Source organism: Eumetopias jubatus, unplaced genomic scaffold, assembly GCF_037043125.1.
Source record: "Eumetopias jubatus isolate StellerSeaLion01/CBP00866 unplaced genomic scaffold, mEumJub1_p1.0 scaffold_3, whole genome shotgun sequence".
Classification (NCBI taxonomy): domain Eukaryota; kingdom Metazoa; phylum Chordata; class Mammalia; order Carnivora; family Otariidae; genus Eumetopias; species Eumetopias jubatus.
The window spans coordinates 127,778,505-127,800,197 of record NW_028274809.1 but is presented as its reverse complement, the minus strand read 5'-3'; the positions used below and the strand labels follow the sequence as shown (position 1 = coordinate 127,800,197).

Genomic DNA, 21,693 nt, shown 5'->3' with positions numbered 1-21,693 from the left:
TAAAGTTAAATTCTTATTTGGCTACCTACTATGACTAGGAAATGACAAACAATGACTTAAAATATTTTGTTTAGCTTTCACTAAGCTTCTAATGTGGAATATATATATATATATATATTTAAGAGAGACCAAGCGTGAGCAGAGGGGAGAGGCAGAGCGAGAGGGAGAGAGAATCTTAAGCAGTCTCCATGCTTAGCGTGGAGCCCAAACAGGGGCTCGATCTCATGACCTGAGATCATAACCTGAGCTGAAATCAAGAGTCAAGAGTCGGACACTCAACCAACTGAGCCACCCAGTCATCCCTGAAATATAATTTAACAGATTAGATGAGTAAATGCATCCTGAATCTCAGATTCTGTAATCCTATGACATACTACTAAACAGTTTTTCTCAAATATAATTTTTTATGTTATACTAATCAAAACATGAAGCTGAAAAAAATTCTTGCTTACTTAACTTCCTCATGATCTTTTAAATTAAAAACTGACATTTTCTCTTTGTTCTTTTTTAAAAGAATGACATACATTTTCAAGTACATGAGTACAGGTGAAGAAAATAGATGAACTTACAGCAGACTAAGAAATGAAACCTAAATAGAATTCTTTTGCATGTAAGAAGTTTACTCTATATGGTAAACCAAATTCCAAATACACACTCTTCAAGTTTTAGGAAACGTAATGCTGGAATGTCTTTAGATAAGTATAAAAGCTTTTTATGAAGTGTATGTTGGGAAACTGTTAATTAGATGTGTTTTAGACAGAAAGAAAACAAAACAAACTGAAATGGAAAAATTCCTCCTTTCTAGTCAACTAGTCAAATAAAATATAAAAATTAACTATAAAATCAGGATATATGTCATTTAACTGAGACAGAACAAGAGACTTGGTGATATAAAGAGTAAGGCTAATTGTATTTCAAATAGGTGATATAAAAGTTGAAATAGTAAAACTTTTCCTAGTAAATAACAAATGTAATATATGATAAAAACTACTTTAACATGGTAGGTATGGTGGTGTACCGAGATCCCCCTTTAGGATAGAGACCCTTGTTCTCACGAGATCTTAGGAGGACCGCTGGGTAGTGGCTCACAGTTAAATCCCTCCCCAGGAAGGGACCTGTCTTGCCAGAAGTTAAGTCACCTTACCAGGAACACTCTGCATTCAAACACTAGTGAAGGAGGAGATAGAAAGGCCCAACTCCCTTGATTCAGTTGAGGATATGTCAGGGCCTTTCCAGTTTTAGAGCTTTCCCACAGAATGGCCACGGCTTCCCTTACAATTGCATCACTCTTCCTTGGACCAATCTTTCCATCTCACTTCCTTATAGGTGATGTGATTGAGAACATTCTCCAATAAACTATATGTATACAGTGTTCTGAGAAAATATTTCCTGGGGTTGTAGTCTGTTGATGTATGTTTTTAGTATAGTACTTGGTTCACACGATATTTTTTGAAAATACAAACTGAAAAATCATGAGTTAGGAATTCAGACTTTAAAAAAAATAGAGAACTTCCACTTAAGATGCAGAAAGCTGGAAATGGTCACCCCTACACTAATCACAAGAAGAAGACAGATAATCTATAGAATTATAACGCTGCTAGGACTCATCAGAGAGCTGAGGTTGCAGGGCAACCAACTAGCCTTGAAATCTGAAGACAGACAGACAAGAAGGAATGAAGAACTTCCTTCACTGGGGCAGAACGGAGGAGGAAGAAACAATGCGTACCACATAAACTGGTAAGAAGAAATCAGCTAATACTTTTACTAAATTGCTCAAGTCGAAGTGTAAGCTAACGTGAGAGAATAAAATCTTCAGAGCTGCAAGCCCAAGGGGAGTTTGCAGTAATTTGCAGGCTCTTCTCCACAAACCTCACCATTACTCATGAGAGAGACTGGGGGCAGCATGGAGAACTGAGAAACTTCCTTCACTGCTGCAGGCTAAGGGAGGGGAACATTGACTACTGCAGAAAAGACACAAAGCCCTGCCTGCTCCTTCTTCCCTATAACCTCTATGGAACAAAGGCCTTCTACATCTTAGAAAAGGACAGCAAACCCTGTCACTTCCAGGGTACCAGAGAGAGTCTTTTGCAGCTGGAGAAAGATCTCTATTCTGAGGGAGGACAGAAAACATCCTGAGTCCTAATAATCAGAGATTCTCCAACCACTTGGAAATGGGCAGGATCAGTGGAAAATATGACTTTCAAGACCCAGGGCAATACCTGCCTAAAACCAAGTTTGAATCAAAACAACAGGAAACAACTCCATATCCACCGAACACTGGGCTTGCAAGTACCCAATAACAAGTAACAGCAGACTACTATTGTAAAAGGTGCCACAGTGCAGAGAACCTCATTAAAATGCTGGATTACAGGAAAGCCTAAAAATCAGGGTAGAATAGGGAACACTGAGTTAAACATCTGACAAACCAACCGCTAGATAAAGATAAGGAACAAGTACAAGAATTTAAGGCATGTGGTGCACTGAGAGTAACTAAAACAAGAAAACACAAACCTAGCTCAACTCCTGGGTAGAATGACTTAACCTACAGCATTAAAGGCCCAGCATAAGAGGCAAGCCCATTTCCAGAATAAATACCATGAATTTCAGTTATTACTATCCTCTATATAATGTCCAGCTTTCAACCCAAACGTATAAGACATACAAAGCAGATAAACTGACAAAGTCAGAATCACAAACCGATAGAATGAGAATCACAGATAAACCATGTTTTAGTATATGTGCTGCCGAAGCGAAAACCAGATAAACCATGTTTTAGAACTATCAAAGAATTTAAAATAACTATGATTAACATATTAAGAGTTAATTAATAGTTAAAAAGATAAGTCCACATGCATAAACAGATGGGGATTTTTAGCACAAAGTAAAAAACTGTAAAAAAGAAACAATGCTAGAAATAAAAAATACAGTAAAAGAGATAATAATGCCTTCAATAGGCTTATCAATAGACTCAATAAAGTTAAGGAAGAATCAATGAATTTGAAGTTAGGTCAATAAAAACAGGCATGTTGAAACAAAAAAGAATAAAAGAATATGTATATAATGACAGAGAGAGAAGAGAGTGTGTTTGCAAGTGCACTTAAGAACTATGGAAGAGTATCAAATAGTCTTACATAAATGTCATTAAAATCCCAGAAGTAGAAATATGGTATGTCAAATAATGGTTGCCCAAAGGTCCCTAAAGCATAATCTCTGGAATGTGTGAGTAGGCTATGTCATATGGCAAAAGGGACTCTAAAAATGAAATTCACATTTTGAACACTAACATAGGGAGATTATCCTGGATTATGTAGGTGGGCCCAGTGTAATCACATGAGCCCTAAAAAGCATAAAACTCTCTCAGTGGAGTCAGAGAGATATAGCAGAAGAGAAAGGCATAAAAGCTATTATCAGAAGGGGAAGGCAGAGAAGTCCCACGTGTGAGGAGAATATGATACATTGTCACTGGTCCTGAATGTAGGGGTCATATGCAAGGACTAGAAAAATGCCTCCAGGAGCTGAGGGCAGTCCTGGAATGACAACCAGCAAATAAACAGAACCATCATTCTATAGCTGCTTGGCACTGAATTCTGCCAACAATCTGAATGAACCCGGTTTACTTCCAAACCCCCAATAAGGAATGCAGCCCTGAAAACACTGGGATTTTAGCCCAGTGTGGCCTGTTGGACTTTTAACCTATAGAACTATGACATAATAAATTGTATTGTTTTAAGCTGTTAAATTTTTGGCAATTTATTATGGTAGCTATAAAAAACTAATACAAGGAACAGAGAGAAAATGGGGAAGAAGTATGTTAAGAGATAATGAGTAAGAAGTTTCCAAAAATGATAAAGTTCCTCAAACCATGGTTGTAAGAAGCTCAAAAAACAAGTAGAACAAAAATTAATTAATAACCTATATTTGACATAATAAACTACTGAAACCTAAATATAAAGAGAAAATTTGAAGAAGGCTATTGGAGAATAAAGATTAATTACACAAAGAGGAACAAGGTAAGAATGACATTCTCACTAGAAAGTAGACAGGCCAGAAGACAGTGGCTATTTCAAATCCATTAAAAAAAAATCAGCCCACAATGCTATACTTTGCCAAAAAAAAACAACCCCCAAATCTTTCAAAAATGAAGGTAAATAACTTTTCCAAAGAAACAAAAACTAAGAGAATTCATATATTTGACTTGCACTACATGAACCTTTAAAAGACATTCTTCAAGTATAAGGAAAGTAATATCTGACATAAACTTATATCTATACAAACAAATTAAGAGTGCTGGAAATGACAACTGAGAGTAAATATAATATTCACTTAGTTTTAATTGCTGTAAAGATACTGGACATTACAGAGCAAAAAATAGTAGAGATGTGCTGTTTCTTAAAAAGACACATGGAAGTAAAACATGACAACATTAATACAAAGGATGAGAAAGAATAATTAAGAGTAAACCATTATAAGAATCTTATACTACACATGAAACAGTATAATACTATTAAAGACTGTAATAATTTATTAAAGATTTATATTGTAAACTCTAGGGCAATTCTGAAAGTGTTTTAAAGATAAATAAACAATAAGCCAATATTGGAGAGAAAATGAAATGATATAAAAAATACTCTTTCAATCCAACAGAAGGCATAGGTAGAAAAAGAAAGTAAAAGATGAAAAATAATAGTTTTTAGAAAACAAGTAGCAAGCTGATATTAATGCAACCGTATCAATAATAACATTAAATGTAAATTATATAGAACCATCAATTAAAGTACACATTGACAAATTGATTAAAAAAAAAAAGCTGGGTCCACTGACACACTAAGAAAACCCTGCTTTAAAAATAAAATTATAGGGGCACCTGGGTGGCTCAGTTGCTTAAGTATCTGCCTTCAGCTCAGGTCATGATCCCAGGATCCTGGGATGGAGCCCCGCATCGGGCTCTCTGTTCAGCGGGGAGCCTGCTTCTCCCTCCCCCTCTGCCTGCCGCTCTGCCTACTTGTGTTCTCTTTCTCTCTCTGTCAAATAAATAAATAAAATCTTTAAAAAAATAAATAAAATTATAGATAAGTTTAAAGAAAAGATAGGAAAGAGAATTGTCATTAAAACCCTAATATGAAGAGAGCCAGAGAAAGGAACTGAAGAGGTTTTTATTGGAGGACATATTAGAATTTACATTATACTTGACTAATTTTTTTTTAAATTATGGGTAATATTTATTTATTTATTTATTTATTCATTCATTCATTCATTCATTCATCTGAGACACAGAGAGAGGGAGAGAGAGAGAGCATGGGCAGGGAAAGAGGCATGAGAGAGAGAGAAACAGGCTCCCCACTGAGCCAGGAGCCCGATGTGGGGCTTGATCCCAGGACCTTGGGTTCAGGACCTGAGTCAAAGGCAGACGCTTAACCATCTGACCCTCCCTGGCGCCTCTTGACTAATTTTTTTTTATAACTTGAAGATTACAAGAAAATCAAATTTCTCCATGATGTAATTAAGGGACAAAATAAATGGATATGACATAATCTAGTTGAAAGTAGTGATTAAAAAGAAAAAGAAAACTAAGCCATTTCAATGTTTATACTCAATTTAATTTAGGATAATAAACAAACTAGCTCTAGAAACGTAATTTGGATTTCGACTGTTAGTAATCAGCTGATCTTCCTGCTGAGAACAAAACTAGACAAAAACAAAGCCAAAACAAAAATACCTCTTTAAGGGCAATGGAGTGTTAAGATAAGGACCAATTATTTGACCATGATCCCTAAAAAGAAATCCTAAAAGAAGTGATTTTGGCATTTGGGCCATTTTCCTCATATGGACATGGTTTAGAAGAAGCAGTTCAATGAGTCAGCAGTTGAACAAAATTTTAACAAACTTATGGGGAAAAACTGAAATTCAGGATCCACCAAAGGCAGGGAGAGCTTAGAAAAATTCCTATGATTCAAGTTGGGACCCTGAAGAATTACACCCTAGAGGATGGTAAACTAGAAAAAGACTAGCCCTATAACCTTGACTACATTATGTCATCTAGAATTGTTTGTGCCTACCGGAGGCAAATGTAATTTTTTTTTCTGGAAAAATCCACCATTTTTTACCTTTATATGCTTTCATATACTAGGTTCTTCACACTAGAACAAAAACATTTATAACAATAAAGACATTAAAGTAGAGAAAAATATATTATCAAATACCAAGAGAAACACAAAATCATACAGATAGTCCAGAAGCCAAATAATGAAACAAAGACTTTAGAGTACCTATTTCTCATATATTCTTGAAAATTATGGACAAGATAGACAATTGGGAGAGAAAAACTATAAAAAAATCAAATGGAAATTCTAGTACTTACCAAAAAATTGAAATTAAGAATATAGAAGACTGGAAACAACTGAAGAGAGAATCAGCAAAGTGGACTAAGATTTAAAAAATACTCAGAATTAGAGAGTGAGACAGAGACAGAGAGAGACACACAGAGAGAATATGCATAAAGAGATAATAAAGAAATATATATGATATGTATATGATATATGTATAATTCAAGTCCTAAGAAAAGAATAGAATGAGTCAGAAGGAACATTTGAAGAAGTAATGGCTAAGAATTTTCTAGCCACTAATAAAAGTCATTGAATTTCATATTTGAGAAGCTCTACAAAGCCCACACTACATAAATACAAAGAAAAACCACAGAGCCTGAGTACATCATAGTACAACTGTTAAACACCAAAGATACAGACAATCTTAAAAGCAGATAGCAATGGTAGGGAAGACAGGGGAGTCTTAAATAGTCTTAAATAGCAAAAAGACTGGAAGTTATTTTTTTTAAAGGCACAAAAAGTAAAGAAAGCATAGAGAGAAACAAAAGCCAAAAACAGTTGAATAATATCTACAAAGCACTAAAAGAAAACAACTGCCAACCTAAAATTTATACTGGCTAAAAGTATCCTTAAAAAAAAAATGAAGGTGAATTTCAAAGAGTTTTAGTCAAATAAGAACTAAGAGAATTCATAAGTGGCAGGCCTACACCAAATGAAATACTAAAAGGTGTTCTTTAAGAAGAAGGAAAATGGGGATGCCTGGGTGGCTCGGTGGGTTAAGTGTCTGCCTTTGGCTCAGTTCATGATCCCAAGGTCCTGGGATCGAGTCTTGCCTTGGGCTCCTTGCTCAGCAGGGATTCTGCTTCTCCCTCTGCCTGCCGCTCCCTCTGCTTGTTTTCTCTCTCTCTCACACACAATAAATAAAATCTTAAAAAAAAAAAGAAGGAAAACAATACCAGATGGAAATCAGACTTTCAGAAAGAAATGATGAGCAACAAAAAATAAACATTTGGGTAAATCTAAATAGACGTTGATGAACAAAATGGTAATTATACTCTGTTGTGGGGTTTAAAATTTTACAGGCACACAAACATGTATACATGTGTTCAAGTATGTTTGCAAAATTGGGGGTAAATGAAGTTAAACTATACTAACTTCCATGCATTGTCCAGGAAGAGGACTTACATAAACTAAGAATTAATGTTGCCATCTGAAGGATGATTACTTAAAACACTGTTTCTCAGAGTGTTTTCTTAGGACCAGCAGCATCAAGACCATTTAGTGTAATGGTTAATTTTATGCATCAACTTAACTGGACCACAGAGTCCACAGATATTTGGTCAAATACTTCTCTGGGTCTGTCTGTTAGGGTGTTTCTGGATGAAATTCACATTTTGAATGGGAAGACTGACTAAAGCAGCTAGACCTCCCTAATATGGATAAGCCTCATCCATTCAACGGAAGACATGAATAGAACAAAAGGCTGAGTAAGAGGAAGCTCCTCCTGCCTGACCGTTGGGAGCAGGAACACTGATCTTTTCTAGCCTTCGGACTCAGACAAAAACATTGGCTCTTCTTGGGTCTTGAGCCTGCCAGCTTTGACTAGAACTTACACCATCAGCTTTTCCGGTTTGGTTTCTAGATTTGGACTGGAAATATACACTGGCTTTCCTGAATTTCCAGTTAGCTGACCACAGATCTTGGGACTTCTCACAGTCCACAGATATGCTGAATCAAAACTCTGGGGGTGGGACCCAGCAATCTATGCTTTAACAAGCTTTCCATGTGACTCTGTTACAGGTGGCAGGTGGGTGTTTCAGAACCACTGCATTAAGGATAAAATACTAATAATAATGTATAACCCTCAACCTCACAGTTTCTTGTTACTTCTCTCTAGTGAATGTTTCGTTAGGAATATGAATAAAATTGATTGTTCACTACCAAGACTAGGAAGGAAGGAAGGAAAACAGCTAAAAAGAAAGCAAATGCAAATAATGAATATTAAGGAACAAAAAGGAGGGAATTTCTTACAGATTACAGGAATGTTAAAAGAATAAGAGAGTAGTTATGAACTACTTTATGCCAACAGAACCTTCCAAAATTGACACAAGACAAAATAGAAAATCTGGGGAGACCTGCACCTATTAAATTGAAATTTTAATTTAAAAACTTTCCCAAAAGAGGAGATCCAGGATCAGATGTCTTTGCCTGTGAAGTCTACCAGATATTTTAGAAAAAAACCCCAATAATCTTACATAAACTCTTCCAGAGGAAAAAACTGCTTTTACAATTAAAAACCAAGTTGATTTCTTCCTAGGAATTCAAGATTTGTTTAGCATTTAAAAACTAAATCAATGTCATAGACCACATTTAGCAGAAAAAGGAGTATGCAAAAAATTAAATAAAAAAATACAATAAAATTCAAGACACATAATCACAGCAACTCTTGGTTAATTATAAACACAAGAGATGTCTTATATTTGATAAAAGTATCTATGGTAAATAGATAGGAGGCATCATAATTAATGATGTTCAAAGCTTTCCATCTGAGATGAAGAAAAGAACGCTTTTTCTAACCACCTTTATAGAAAATTGCATTGGAGGTACTTGGTGGTACTATAAGACAAGGAAAAGAAATAAAAAGGTGTAAAGATTACAACAGGGGATAAAACTGTCAATATTCTCAGATGAAATGACTGTGTATGTACATATTTATTTAGAAAGAATCATAGATAAATAATTAGGAATAATAAGTAGTTTTAGGATATAAATAAATAAATAAATAAATTTATTTATAAATAAAAAGTTTTAGGATATTAGTTCAGTATACCAAAATGAATTATATATGCCTTCAAACAATTAAAAACTGAACCATGAGAGGCGATGGACTCTGAAAAACAAACTGAGGGTTCTAGAGGGGAGGTGGGTAGGAGGATGGGTTAGCCTGGTGATGGGTATTAAAGAGGGCACATTCTGCATGGAACACTGGGTGTTATACGCAAATAATGAATCATGGAACACTACCTCAAAAACTAATGATGTAATAATGTATGGTGATTAACATAACATAATTTAAAAAAATGAAATTTATAAAAGAAATAATTTACAACATAAAAATATCAAATTCAATTTTTCACCTTGAAGGAATAAGATGGTTTAGAATTACCTCCCACATTATTAACTAGAATATTATACAAAATACAGAGAACAACTATTTTCAGACAACACAAGTAGCACAAGACCATAAACCCCAAGGAAAGAAAAAAAAAATGAAATGATTCCCACCATCATTCAGGTTTCTTGCATGGAGGTATTTTCCTTATTAGGACAAAGACAGAATCCAGCAACCGTTCTGAGTTGACAACACTAAAACCATAGTTCAGGCTGGCCAAGATGAATAGAATTTGGAGGACAGAATCCCCAAGAGGAAAGAGTTATAAAGAGAAATAATTCCAATAATCAGAGTCTTTGCCTGAATAACAATCTATGTATGTGACACCTGAAAGCTCCCAAGGTTAGAATTAGAACAAATTCTGAGGAAAGAGCAATTATGAAGGAGCTATAACACAAACATTTCCCATAGCTCACACAGGACTGAGAAGTTTCTGTGTTCCTTCCAGCCAGAATGGAAAGACCTCATTAAATACACTGAGCATTCAGGAGAAATCCCAGCACACTTTCTTAGTGTGACAAAATTAGCCCAGGAATAAAGGCCACTCTAGACTTGCCTTTAAAATACCTTAAAACCATGCCTCATAAGGAGGAATAGCTTTTTGAATAAATAGTGCTTGAGCAACTGAACAATCATACTCAAAAATATAAACCTCAATATAAATCTCACTCACACCTTATATAAAAATTAGCTCAAGATGGGTCACAGACTTAAAAGTGAAACTGTTTATGAAGCCATGGAACTTTATGGAAAACATATGAGAAAATCTTTAGGACTTAGAGGGGGTAAGAATTCTTAGACATGACAGCATGGTAAGTTAGACTACAACAAAAATGCAGTTTTCCTCTGCCAAAGACCCTATTAAAAGGAAACAAGAAGCCACAGTCTGCAAGAAAACCAAACCATATTTCTGAAAAAGGATTAGTATTTAGAAAATATGATGAACTCTCAAGGCTTAAAATTAAGAAAGCAATCCAATTATGAAATGGGCAAAAAACATGAACAGATATTTCAATGGAGAAGCCTTTCAATACTGATACAAAAAGCACAGAAAAAGATGTTCAGAATCATCCATTAGAACATCACAAATTAGGACCACAATGAAATATCAGTACCTACCTACCAGAATGATTAAAAAAAAAAGATTAAAAATGAAGAGAAACTGGACTATGTATACATTGCTGGTAGAAGTTCTTTTTTTTTAATAAAACTAATGAGGTACTTACCATAAAGCTCAGTAATCTCACTCTTGAGCACTTATTCCAGAGAAATGAAAACTTATGATTACAAAAAAAAAATGTTCAGTGCAGCTTTTTTTCATAAAAGCCAAAAACTGGAAAAAAAAACTAAATGTCCTTTAATGGGTGAATGGTTGAATGAACTGTCATATATTCATACCATGGAACACTACTAAGAAATACAAATGGAAGAACCTATTGAACAAGTTGGATGGATCTCACAGCATTATGTTTAACTGAGAAAAAGTCAATTTCAAAACGTACCTCTGAAAAACCTACGAGTCAAAAAAGAATTACAGGGAAACGTAGAAAAAATATTGAATGAAAATTAAAACATTATAATGAAATTTGTTAAATACAGGTAAAACACTCCTTTAAGGAAAAGTTGTGACTTTAAAAGCTCGTATTAGAAAAGAAGATCTAAAATCAATGATCTAAGCAAAGGTTCAGCAAATGTTTTCTCTAAAGGGTAAGATAGTAAATATTTTAAGTTTTTAGACAATACTATACAGAGGTTACAACAACTCTGCCACTGTAATGTGAAAGCAATCATAAGCGAATTATAAACAAACGATGTGACTATATGCCAACAAAAGTTTATTTTTAATATAAACTGGTGGCAAGCAATTTAGCCCATGGGCCATACCTTATAGACTCCTAATCTAAGTTTCCATCCTAAGAATCTAGAAAGAGAAAAGCAAGTAAGCCTCAAATAATGAAAAGGAGTTAATAAGAGAATTCAGTGTAATCGAAAACAGAAAAAAAATAAAGGAAGCTAATAGTTAATTTCTGGAAAAAATCTAATATTGAAAAATCAATAGCTATTCTAATAATGATAAAATGAGAAAAAGACATAAATTAAAATCTGGAATGAAAGACAGAACATCATTAGTGATCCTAAAAATATTTTATTTTAAAAAATATTTGAGAGAGAGTGAGCAAGAGAGAGAGAACAAGAGCTGAGGGAGGGACAGAAGGAGAGAGAGAAGCAGGCCCCCCGCTGAGCAGGGAGCCCGATGTGGGGCTCCGTCCCAGGAGCCCGGGATCACGACCTGAGCTGAAGGTAGATGCTTGACCAACTCAGCCGCTCAGGCACCCTACAAATATTTTAAAGTAATAAAATATAAAAGCTTTATGGCAATTAATCCAACAATTTAGATTAGATGGTTAAATTCCTAGAAGTCACAAATGACCAAAACTGATGCAAAAAACCCCCAAACCTCCCTAAAATGGAAATCTGAATACTCACTTATCCATTAAAGAACCTTAATTTGTAATTTAAAACTCTCCCATAAAGAAAATTCCATTTAGATGTGGCTCCATTGGTGAATTCTCAAACACTTAAGGATAAATATCAGTAAAACTACAAATGACACTATCTTACACATTGAAAATAATAAGGAACCTACAGATAGTATTATAATTATTGAGTTGAGAAAACTTCTAAACTACCACAGTCTACTAAAATTAAGTGGATTAAGCAAAGCTGCAGGACATTAAGTCAAATACACAAAAATAAATTGTCTTTCTAGATACAATAAACACCCAATTAACAGCTTTCAATTTTTTAGCACTACTGAGATATAAGTGACACAGGCAATCATCAATTTACTCTGTGTTAAGATAAATTTATTTGCATTTTGTATAAATGGAGACATACAGTATTGACTCTTTTTTGTTTGGCTTCTAATTCAAAATTGGAAATTTAAAGTAAAAAATTTAATTAGAATATCATCAAAGACATGAAAAAATACTAAAAATGACAAAAGCAAGCATAAGACCTTTACAATGAAAACTACAGTAAGTTGCTGAGAGAAATTAAAGATCTCAATGAATAGATATAGACAATGTACATAGATTGGAGGACTCAATATTACTAAGACATCAATTCTCCTTAATTTAATTAAAGATTCAACACGATCTTAATTAAAATTGCAGCATCTTTTTTTTTTAGAAACTGTCAAGCGCAAGCAAATTCTAAAATTTATATGAAAATGCAAATAACCTAGCACAATCAAAGCAACTGTAGAAAGGTACAGAGTTAGAAAACTTGTACCACCTGCTTTGAAGATTTACTATAAAGCTCCAGTAATGAAGACAGTAGGGTATTGGCATAAGAATAGCCATATAGATCATGGAACAGTATGGAGTCCAGAAATAGATCCACACATAGGTGGTCAACTGATTTTAAACCAATGTGCTAAGGTAATTCAATTATGCTGAAAAACTGATATAAAAATGAATAAAAACAAACCCCAACTTTTTTCCAACCATATACATAGAACTTAAGTGAAAATGGATCACAGACCTAATCATAAAAGCTACAAACTACAATCTTAGAAGAAAATGTAAGAATATCTTCATGACTTTGGGGTAGATAAAGATTTCTTAGGACACAAAGGCACAAACCATAACAGAAAAGATTTTCTGAAACAATGAACTTTATCAAAATCAGAAAGTTGCTATTCTTAACACTTTTAACAAAATAAAAATATAAAAGGGAAGAGAAAAATTATGCAGTCTGACAGAGGATATATATTCAGAATATATAAAGAACTCTTACAACTCAATAAGAAAAACAAGCCAATTTTTTTTAAAAAGCAAAGTGGTGGGGGGGTGGGAGGGATGGGGTGGCTGGGTGATAGACATTGGGGAGGGTATGTGCTATGGTGAGTGCTATGAATTGTGTAAGACTGTTGAATCACAGACCTGTACCTCTGAAACAAATAATACATTATATGTTAAAAAAAAAAAAAGAAGAAGAAGATAGCAGGGAGGGAAGAATGAAGGGGGGGATCGGAGGGGGAGACGAACCATGAGAGACGATGGACTGAGATTCTAGAGGGGAGGGGGGTGGGGGGATGGGTTAGCCTGGTGATGGGTATTGAGGAGGGCACGTACTGCATGGAGCACTGGGTGTTATACGCAAACAATGAATCATGGAACACTACATCAAAACCTAATGATGTAATGTATGGTGATTAACATAACATAATAATTAAAAAAAATCAGAGACAGAGAAAATAAAAGAAAAAATTAAAAAATGAAAGAAAGAGAGAGAGAGGAAGGAAAAAAGGGAAGAGATGGAAGGAAGGAGGATACACAGTGGTATGTAGGTAAATGATTAACAATTTAAAAACTGGTTCGGTAGTAAATACATAAATAAATAAAGATCAAAAAAAAAGATTTCAATGGCCCATAAGCACATAAAAAAAAAAACCTTATCACCATTAATCATCAGGAAAATGGAAAATAAAACCAAATGAGATATGCTTACCCAGTCATTACAAACTCTTAAATTCAAAAGATTAACAATACCAGTGTTGACAAGAATGGAGAACAAAACGGTACTTTTAACATTGTTGACAAGAATATAATACAACCACTTTGCAAAATAGCAGTTTCTTACTAGGATAAGCATACACTTACTATACAACCAGGAATTTTACTCTAAGTTATTTACCCAAGAATGTATGTCCAAAACAAGACTTATACTCAAATGTCCATGGAATATTAAATGTCCACAGAAAACAAAAAGATATGGATGAATCTCAGAATCTGAGTGAAAGAAGATAGAAACAAAAAAAAGTATATTCTGTATGATTCCATCTATATGAAACCCTAGAAAAGTCAAATTTAAGTTATAGTATTAAAGAGTACATAAGTGTTTGCCTGAGGTAAAGACAATGAATTACATAGGGAGCAAAAGTGAACTTTCTGGGGTGATGGGTGGTTATATAGGTACATAAATGGAACAAAACTCATTAAAATATACACTCAAAATGAGTATTTTTACTGAGTTGAAACAATATAAATAAATGGTCTCAATAATACTGATTTGAAAACTAACTAGAAAAAAAGGATACAAATACAAAATATTAAAATAATCCTAAGAATAAATGAAATAGGAACATGTATATTTCTACCTAGAAAACTGAATATTGTTACTAGGAAAAATTTTGAAAAAACAAAGAAATGGAAAGAATATATGATGCTCATAGCTTGAAAATTTCAGTATTGAAGATCTATAGATGCAATATAGATCTTCAGTTGCAATAGATCTATGAATTCCATTATAGTTAAAACTCCCACCAAGATTTTTTTTAATATGGATACTGACAAACTGATTCTAAATTTTAAATAGAAATGCTAAGTATCAAGAGTACCTCAGACTTATTTGAAAAAGAAAAGGACAAGGTAGAAAGATCTTACTCAACCAGATACTCATCTTTATTAAACCTAATTATGACAGTGTGGCACAAGGAAACACAGACAGGCAAATGAGGCAGAACTGAGTGGCAAATCAGAATCCAGCATTTGGGGGCACTTGATTTGTGACAAAGTGGCAGAGATGGAAGGAAGGAAGAGTTTTTCAAATAAATGATGCTGGGTCATCCTGACATCCGTATTACTCCTACCTCATTAAATTCACAGAACTCAATTCTGATGGACTGTACATATAAATATAAAAGACAATAAAGTGGCCAGGAGATAAGGTGGGGGAAATGTAGGCAAAAATTTCATCTACAATCAAAAAAGCACTAAAAAAGACTTGACAAATTGAGTTTCAGTAAAATTACAACTTCTGTGGACCCAAACAGATTCATATAAATGAACAGAAAAGTCACAGAATGGGAGAAGATATATATAAAACATAAAATCTTCAAAGGGACCATTTTCAAATGCATAAAGAACCTTAAAAATTACTAATAAGAAGAAAAACTCAATTTTTAAAAATGGGAAAGAGATTTCAACAGGCAAATACAAGAGAATAAAACCAAAAGACCAATAAATCTGTAAGAAGTTGCTCAACCCCATTAGTCACAAGGAAAATGCAAACTAGAAATACAATGAAATATTTTCACCAAAAGGGCTAAAATATGAGTGGCAGTACTAAGTACCATTAAAGATATGAAGAAACAGGAACTCTCATATGTTGCTGCTGAGTTACTAAACTTTCATAACCACTTTGGAAAACTATTTGGCATTATCTAATAAAACTGAACATGCACAATTAAATGAATCAGCAATTCTACTCCATGTTATTTACCCATCAGATATGCATGCAAATAAATGTGTGGTACACCCAAGAGTAATATACAAGCAGCATCACTGTGTAAAAAGCAGCATTATCTGTAATAGTCTAAACCTAGAAAGTTCCAAATGCCCATCATCAGTAAAATTAATAAATTCCAGTATCCACCTACAAAGGAATAAAAATAAACTATTACTACATGCAACATGGATGAATCTCATAAACAAGGCCGGACAAAAGACGCTACAGACAAAAAAACACATACTGTGCAATTTCATTTACATAAAATTTAAAAAAGACAAAGCTACCCTCATATTAAAAGTCAGGGTTATGAATCTGGAGCGGAGCAAGATTACTGACAGGAAAAGGAACACAACGTGGGGGCTTCTGGGGTACTTGGAACATTATTTCTTGACTTGGGTGATGGTAACATGAGTGTCTTCACTGTTAAACTGAGCTTTTATACTCTGTTATTTGTGTACTTCTTGAATTTAAAATGTGAATACACACACACACACACCTGTGTATGTAATTTAAGACTGTGGACTAGTCTGTTCTAGGAATGCTCTGTGATGTGCTACCATAAATTTTTATCTATTCAGCACGATAAAAAAGATAATGTTTGTTTATACAATTACATATATATTATATATAACTTTGCAGATTTATTTTGAAAGTCTGTATTTTAAACTTTTCATCACCACTGCAAAGATGCACAATGTTATCACGTTATCATTTGTGCATGTTTTTTACTTTATTGGAAACAGTAACATGCTATAGGACAATGGATGACAAATTCAGCAGAGTCATGTCTGAACATCATTCAAGATCTCTGTTTAGGCTCTGAAATATAGTGGGTGACTTTTAAAAATACCAGAACGATACAATTATGAAATGCAGTCACAAAATGCATAATTGGCCCTTCTCAAGAATTCTTAACTATACCTCTGCATTTACCGTGTACTGTTTCACTGTGTTTGAGGATGGAGTTGTAAAATGAGTATAAACAGGTAGTAGTGTATACCTCATGTTTTCAGCTGAGTCTTCCGGCATTGGGGCGACAGTTTGTACAGCTGGAAGGTTTTTGCTGGTAGCACCATTCACAAAACTAGAAGAGGAGGAAGAGGAGGAGGACCCTGAATCCACGGCACCTGTTCCCAAAATAATAATTTTTAGCCTTAAAAATAAATTTATTTAACAAAATAATTCACTATATCATTACTATCTGATTTTGAAGATTTACTCATCTGAATTTCAAAACAGAATTCAACAATTAAAAAGTCATTTTGCCATCAGTATGCTAATAACTCTTTATAAATAATAGCTGTTGTATTAAAATCCAGTTGATTTACTTATATTAATCTAACAGAATTACATATTACAAATGGGGTATAAATAAAAGACATCAACAAATGAAAATAATTTTAGATAAAATGAGGCTGATAAAACAATTCCAATTTAGATGTGAAAAATTTATGTTTTTATTGCTATATTGTAATATTTTTAGTTTTCACCATCTAAGATACAACTTACAACAAACAGCATAAACTTGTGGCACTGGAGCATCAAATACTTATTTTGATAAAATGAATGCTTTAAGAAGGGCTATAATGAATATAATTGTACCTGATTTTAAAATAATGAGTTCTCCTCAACGATATGAAGATGCCACTTTGGAACAGACTTTTTCTATAATACACCATGTAAGTATATTAAAGAGCTGTGGAGTTGAGGGACATCTAGTGTTCCTGAATATTATCTTATCTCACACTAATTCCTACAAAACTGAACTGCTCACTGAGATTTCTGCTGCAACACTTATATAGCATCTATTTGCCAAAATCTAAACTGGACAATGTGTCCAGTTTAGGTGTTGGCATACAAAATGTGTGTGTGTGTGTGTGTGTGTGTGTGTGTGTGTGTGTGTGTAGGTGTGTCTGTACATGTTTCTGAGGAGGATGTTTAATTACTTACATTTTATTTTCCACTGTAATATTATGTACTTTTAACTATCACTAGACTTCTTGCTATATCACTTCCTATATCTATTAATTCATAAAATAGAAAATATAAGAAAATATTATAACGTTTCACATGAAGATAAAAAAGGGGAAATTTAATTTTCCTTTAACCTATCTCTTAAAAATAAGGAATTATTCAGTAGACACTAAATGCAGATTTCTTTCTACTACACTCACGTATTTAAGAAATCTTAACATGTTTTTTGATAGAAGTTTTGGTAAAAGAAAAATATTTTCTATTTCTAGAAAGCAGAATGAATATAAAGAATAAGATTATAAACTGTATAGAAAAATTTTAAAGTCTTCAAACAAGCTGGATATATTTATTTATAATATAGATAAACCAAGGATGTTATGCCATCAATAATGTTTATTGCTACTATAAATATGCTTGATAGAGTATATTCTACTTACTACAACCCCATAAATGTGTTGTTCATGATATGTCAGCCTCAGGTGGTATGGTAAAAAAGATAGATACAGAAAGCACATAGAAGAGCTATGAAATTAATAAAAATGGGAAGAATCTAAGTAATGATAATAGATGGAAATGTTCAAGGCTATACAGTTTGGAGAAGAGAAGGCTACTATAGTCAGGGAAGAAAAGTCAGGGATCATCTTGCGTTGTATAAATACCTAAAATGGAAATCACAAAGATTTGGGTAAGGATTTATTTAGCTAATAATCAACAGGAACATTTCTGGAAATTTACATAAATAAAGGTTATTTTAGGCAGGCTTTTGAAATTTTAGTGGTTTGGAATTTTCTGTTCCTAGCATCATTAGGAAAATGTTGGACAATGAATTGGATACGATTGCAATCTAAGTACATAAATTAATTCAATGTCAAATAATGGTTCTTATTCGCATGCATTTTTTTTCCCATCAAGTTGAGGTTCTTGCATATCGTCAAGGTTCTTAGGGGAGCTCTGCCTTTCCTTAAGAGGATTTTGCAAAAAATATACATTGAGATTCTACCAGGAAACGTCACTAAATCTACTTTCTATCACTAACATATTTAGTGATATTCTTGATACCATTTACTAATTTTTACATATCAAACTTCACTGTTTAAATTATCTTTTGGTTTTGCTCCCCAAATACCTTTCAGCAATCTGATTTAACTCTGAAAGTAAATAGCACTGAGTTTTGAGAAGACTCAAAACAAAAACCAATAGTGTCCTTTAAAATGACCACTAAAAAATGTCTTAGAAGTACAGACAAATTCTGAAAGGTAGTATCATAAAGTAGAACCTTCTTAAAGATTATGATAATCCTAAATGAATAGGGCATTTTAATTTTTAAGATCAAATAAGCAGAAAAATGAAGATATAGAAAACAGAAAGAAAAAGATGAGGTATCACAAAAATATATAAGGACAATACCTGTTGTATTAATCATACTTTTTGGTGTAGCTCCAGTAGCTGCAAATATATTAGATGTACTGCCTGTTGGCAGCCCACTTCCAGCAGCAGTGGCTCCCACAGTGGTTACAGCCAAACTACCTGGAGGGGGCTTCTTAACAGGTACCACGACACTCCTACAAAGCAAGAAGTGATGGAAAAATAACAAACACAAGGTTTAAGATGAAATCCAACCCTGCTATGACATATACAGTCAACATTCAGTTGTCTTATCTTTTTCTTTTCTTTTTTAACTTCTGAGGCCAATTTTATTGGTGAAAAGGATATGGACATTAGGATATATTGTGAAGTGTGTTGACTTTAATTCATTTGGCAAATGCTTATGTCAAATTTGGAGTGTGCAGACCTTTCTTAAGATGGCTTGTAGGCTATAATCACGAATCTGGAAAAACTGGGAAAATGTGTGCTCAAGTTAGAATATTTTGCATCTGCAGTTTTTTTGTAAAATATGCATAAAATGTCCTTCTTACCCATATTATATTCTCCACATGTAAAATTGTCATAAAAACATAAAAACCACTCTGAAAGCCAGATTCTGAAGCTCCTTCATAGTAAAGATAAAAATTAACCAAGGAATACTGAGTAACATCTAATGCTATAGTAAGGTTATACTTTATTTTTCTGAAAAAAATTTGTTTTTCACAGTTGTTATGATGAAAAAGAACTTGATACACTTGATACAGTTAAAGATCTATTTAGCTTTCAAGCCTTGACATTTTCAACACAGGGGTTTCCCATGTTACTTTAGCATATTTAGATGAATTTCACACACACAAAATTCTGAATTTGACATTGTATTAACCTTAAATAATAAATGAGTATCATTTTAAAAGATAAACTATCTAGAATCATTAATATCTTTATTTCCAAGTAGTGAAGCTTCATTCTTCTCAAAGAATCAGGGTTGAGAGAGGTGGAAAGCTGGATTTGACCGATTTCTCATATTCTTTCTCAGCCTACAACTTTATATGCAACCTACTATTTCTCCTTTGATTATAATGGCCAAGTGGTTTACTAGAATCAGAGTACTGTACATTCTTGTCCTTAATACCATTTCTTCAACACTGCCCATTCCCTAACACATCAAACTATTCTCTGTCCTAACAATCTATTTTACAAATAATTTGCAAGTTTACATTTATCAATATGTGTTGATTAACACATTATGTCAAAATTGAACTTTTCAGCTCTTATAAAATCTTCTATCAGAGACTCAACATGTTCCACTTGGTAACTTATTCCATCCATACCAAAAGGCTTACCTAGTAGTCTACATAACCGTTGTGGGTACCCATTTCAATTCCATAAATACCCTAAAGTATACATAAAATTTTGAAGTGCATACAACTTTTTCTAGGGTGAGCAAATAATTATCTGGATTTCAAAAATACATCCACAAAAAAGTTAACAGCACCAATCTAAACTATTAACATATTCCACTCTCCTTCTAAATATGCTATTCATACAGATGCATACGTAGAGTCCTCTATACTACACACACTTTACCAACTGCATTTTTCTATCCTAAGAACATTCTTTCCATGTTTCCCCACACAATTTCACAGTTCTGTCCCGTACCTTAAGACTGCAAACTACAAATAAGTAGATGATCCCTCTGTACTACATAAAACTCACACATACTCTAAGGTTGTAAAGGTTATCATCAAAACAGCACAAGCCAAGAAATTATTCAATCTAACTCACTTCAACAAAATGTTTGAGTGGTTAACTATGTTTTGTAATACACTGAGTGATATATAAGACATACCAGCGTAAATTTTTCCATCACTGAATTTATCCTATCTCAAAACCAGAGATTTAGGGTGTGCTCTAAGAGTCATTCGTTCATTCATTCAACAAATATTTATTGAGCACTATGATGTGTGAGGGGCAGTTCTAAATTCTGATATACAGAGATATATAGAACAGACACATTCCCTGCCTTCATGGAACTTATGTTCTAATATGGAGAGACAGAAAACACAATAACATGAATGAGTTAATACAGTATACGAGATGGAAAGTGCTATGAGAAAAATAAAGCACAGACAGGAATAAAGAGAGTTGCTGAGAGAAGACTCACTAAAAAATGCAGTATTTGAGGAAACACTGGAAGGAGCAGGAGGAGCTATGAAGATATCAGAGAGGAGTGTAAGAGTGTCACAGGCAGACGGACCAGGAAGAAGGCTAGTGTGAGTCTAGAAGATGTGGAGACTTGTAAGAAGTGAGACCAGAGAAGAGGGGTTCTGATCAGAGGTCTTTATGGTCCATTTTAAAGCCATTGGCTTTTTCTCACAGTGGGATTGGAAGCCATTAAAAGCTTATGTGCAAGGCAGGAATATGACATTAGGTTAAGCAGGACCATTCTGGCTGTTGTATTAAGGATACAGTTAAAGGGGGAAGGGCAAGTGGGGAAAGACTAGTTAGGAGTTTACTGTAATAAACCAAGAAATGATGTACTTTGGATCAGAATGGCAAAAT

At 33.8% G+C, this 21,693-nt stretch overlaps 1 protein-coding gene across 7 annotated transcripts in view; it reads right to left on the bottom strand.

Annotated features, from left to right (window-relative positions):
- Window positions 1-21,693, bottom strand: part of NBEA (neurobeachin) — a 685,632-nt gene that overhangs the window by 385,705 nt on the left and 278,234 nt on the right. For all 7 annotated transcript variants that reach the window (XM_088021800.1, XM_088021804.1, XM_088021803.1 and 4 more), the window contains 2 exons: window positions 19,174-19,328; window positions 16,793-16,919 (listed from right to left, as the gene is read on the bottom strand). In XM_088021800.1, coding sequence (XP_087877926.1) covers window positions 16,793-16,919; window positions 19,174-19,328 — 282 coding nt within the window. The remainder of the gene's footprint in view (window positions 1-16,792; window positions 16,920-19,173; window positions 19,329-21,693) is intronic.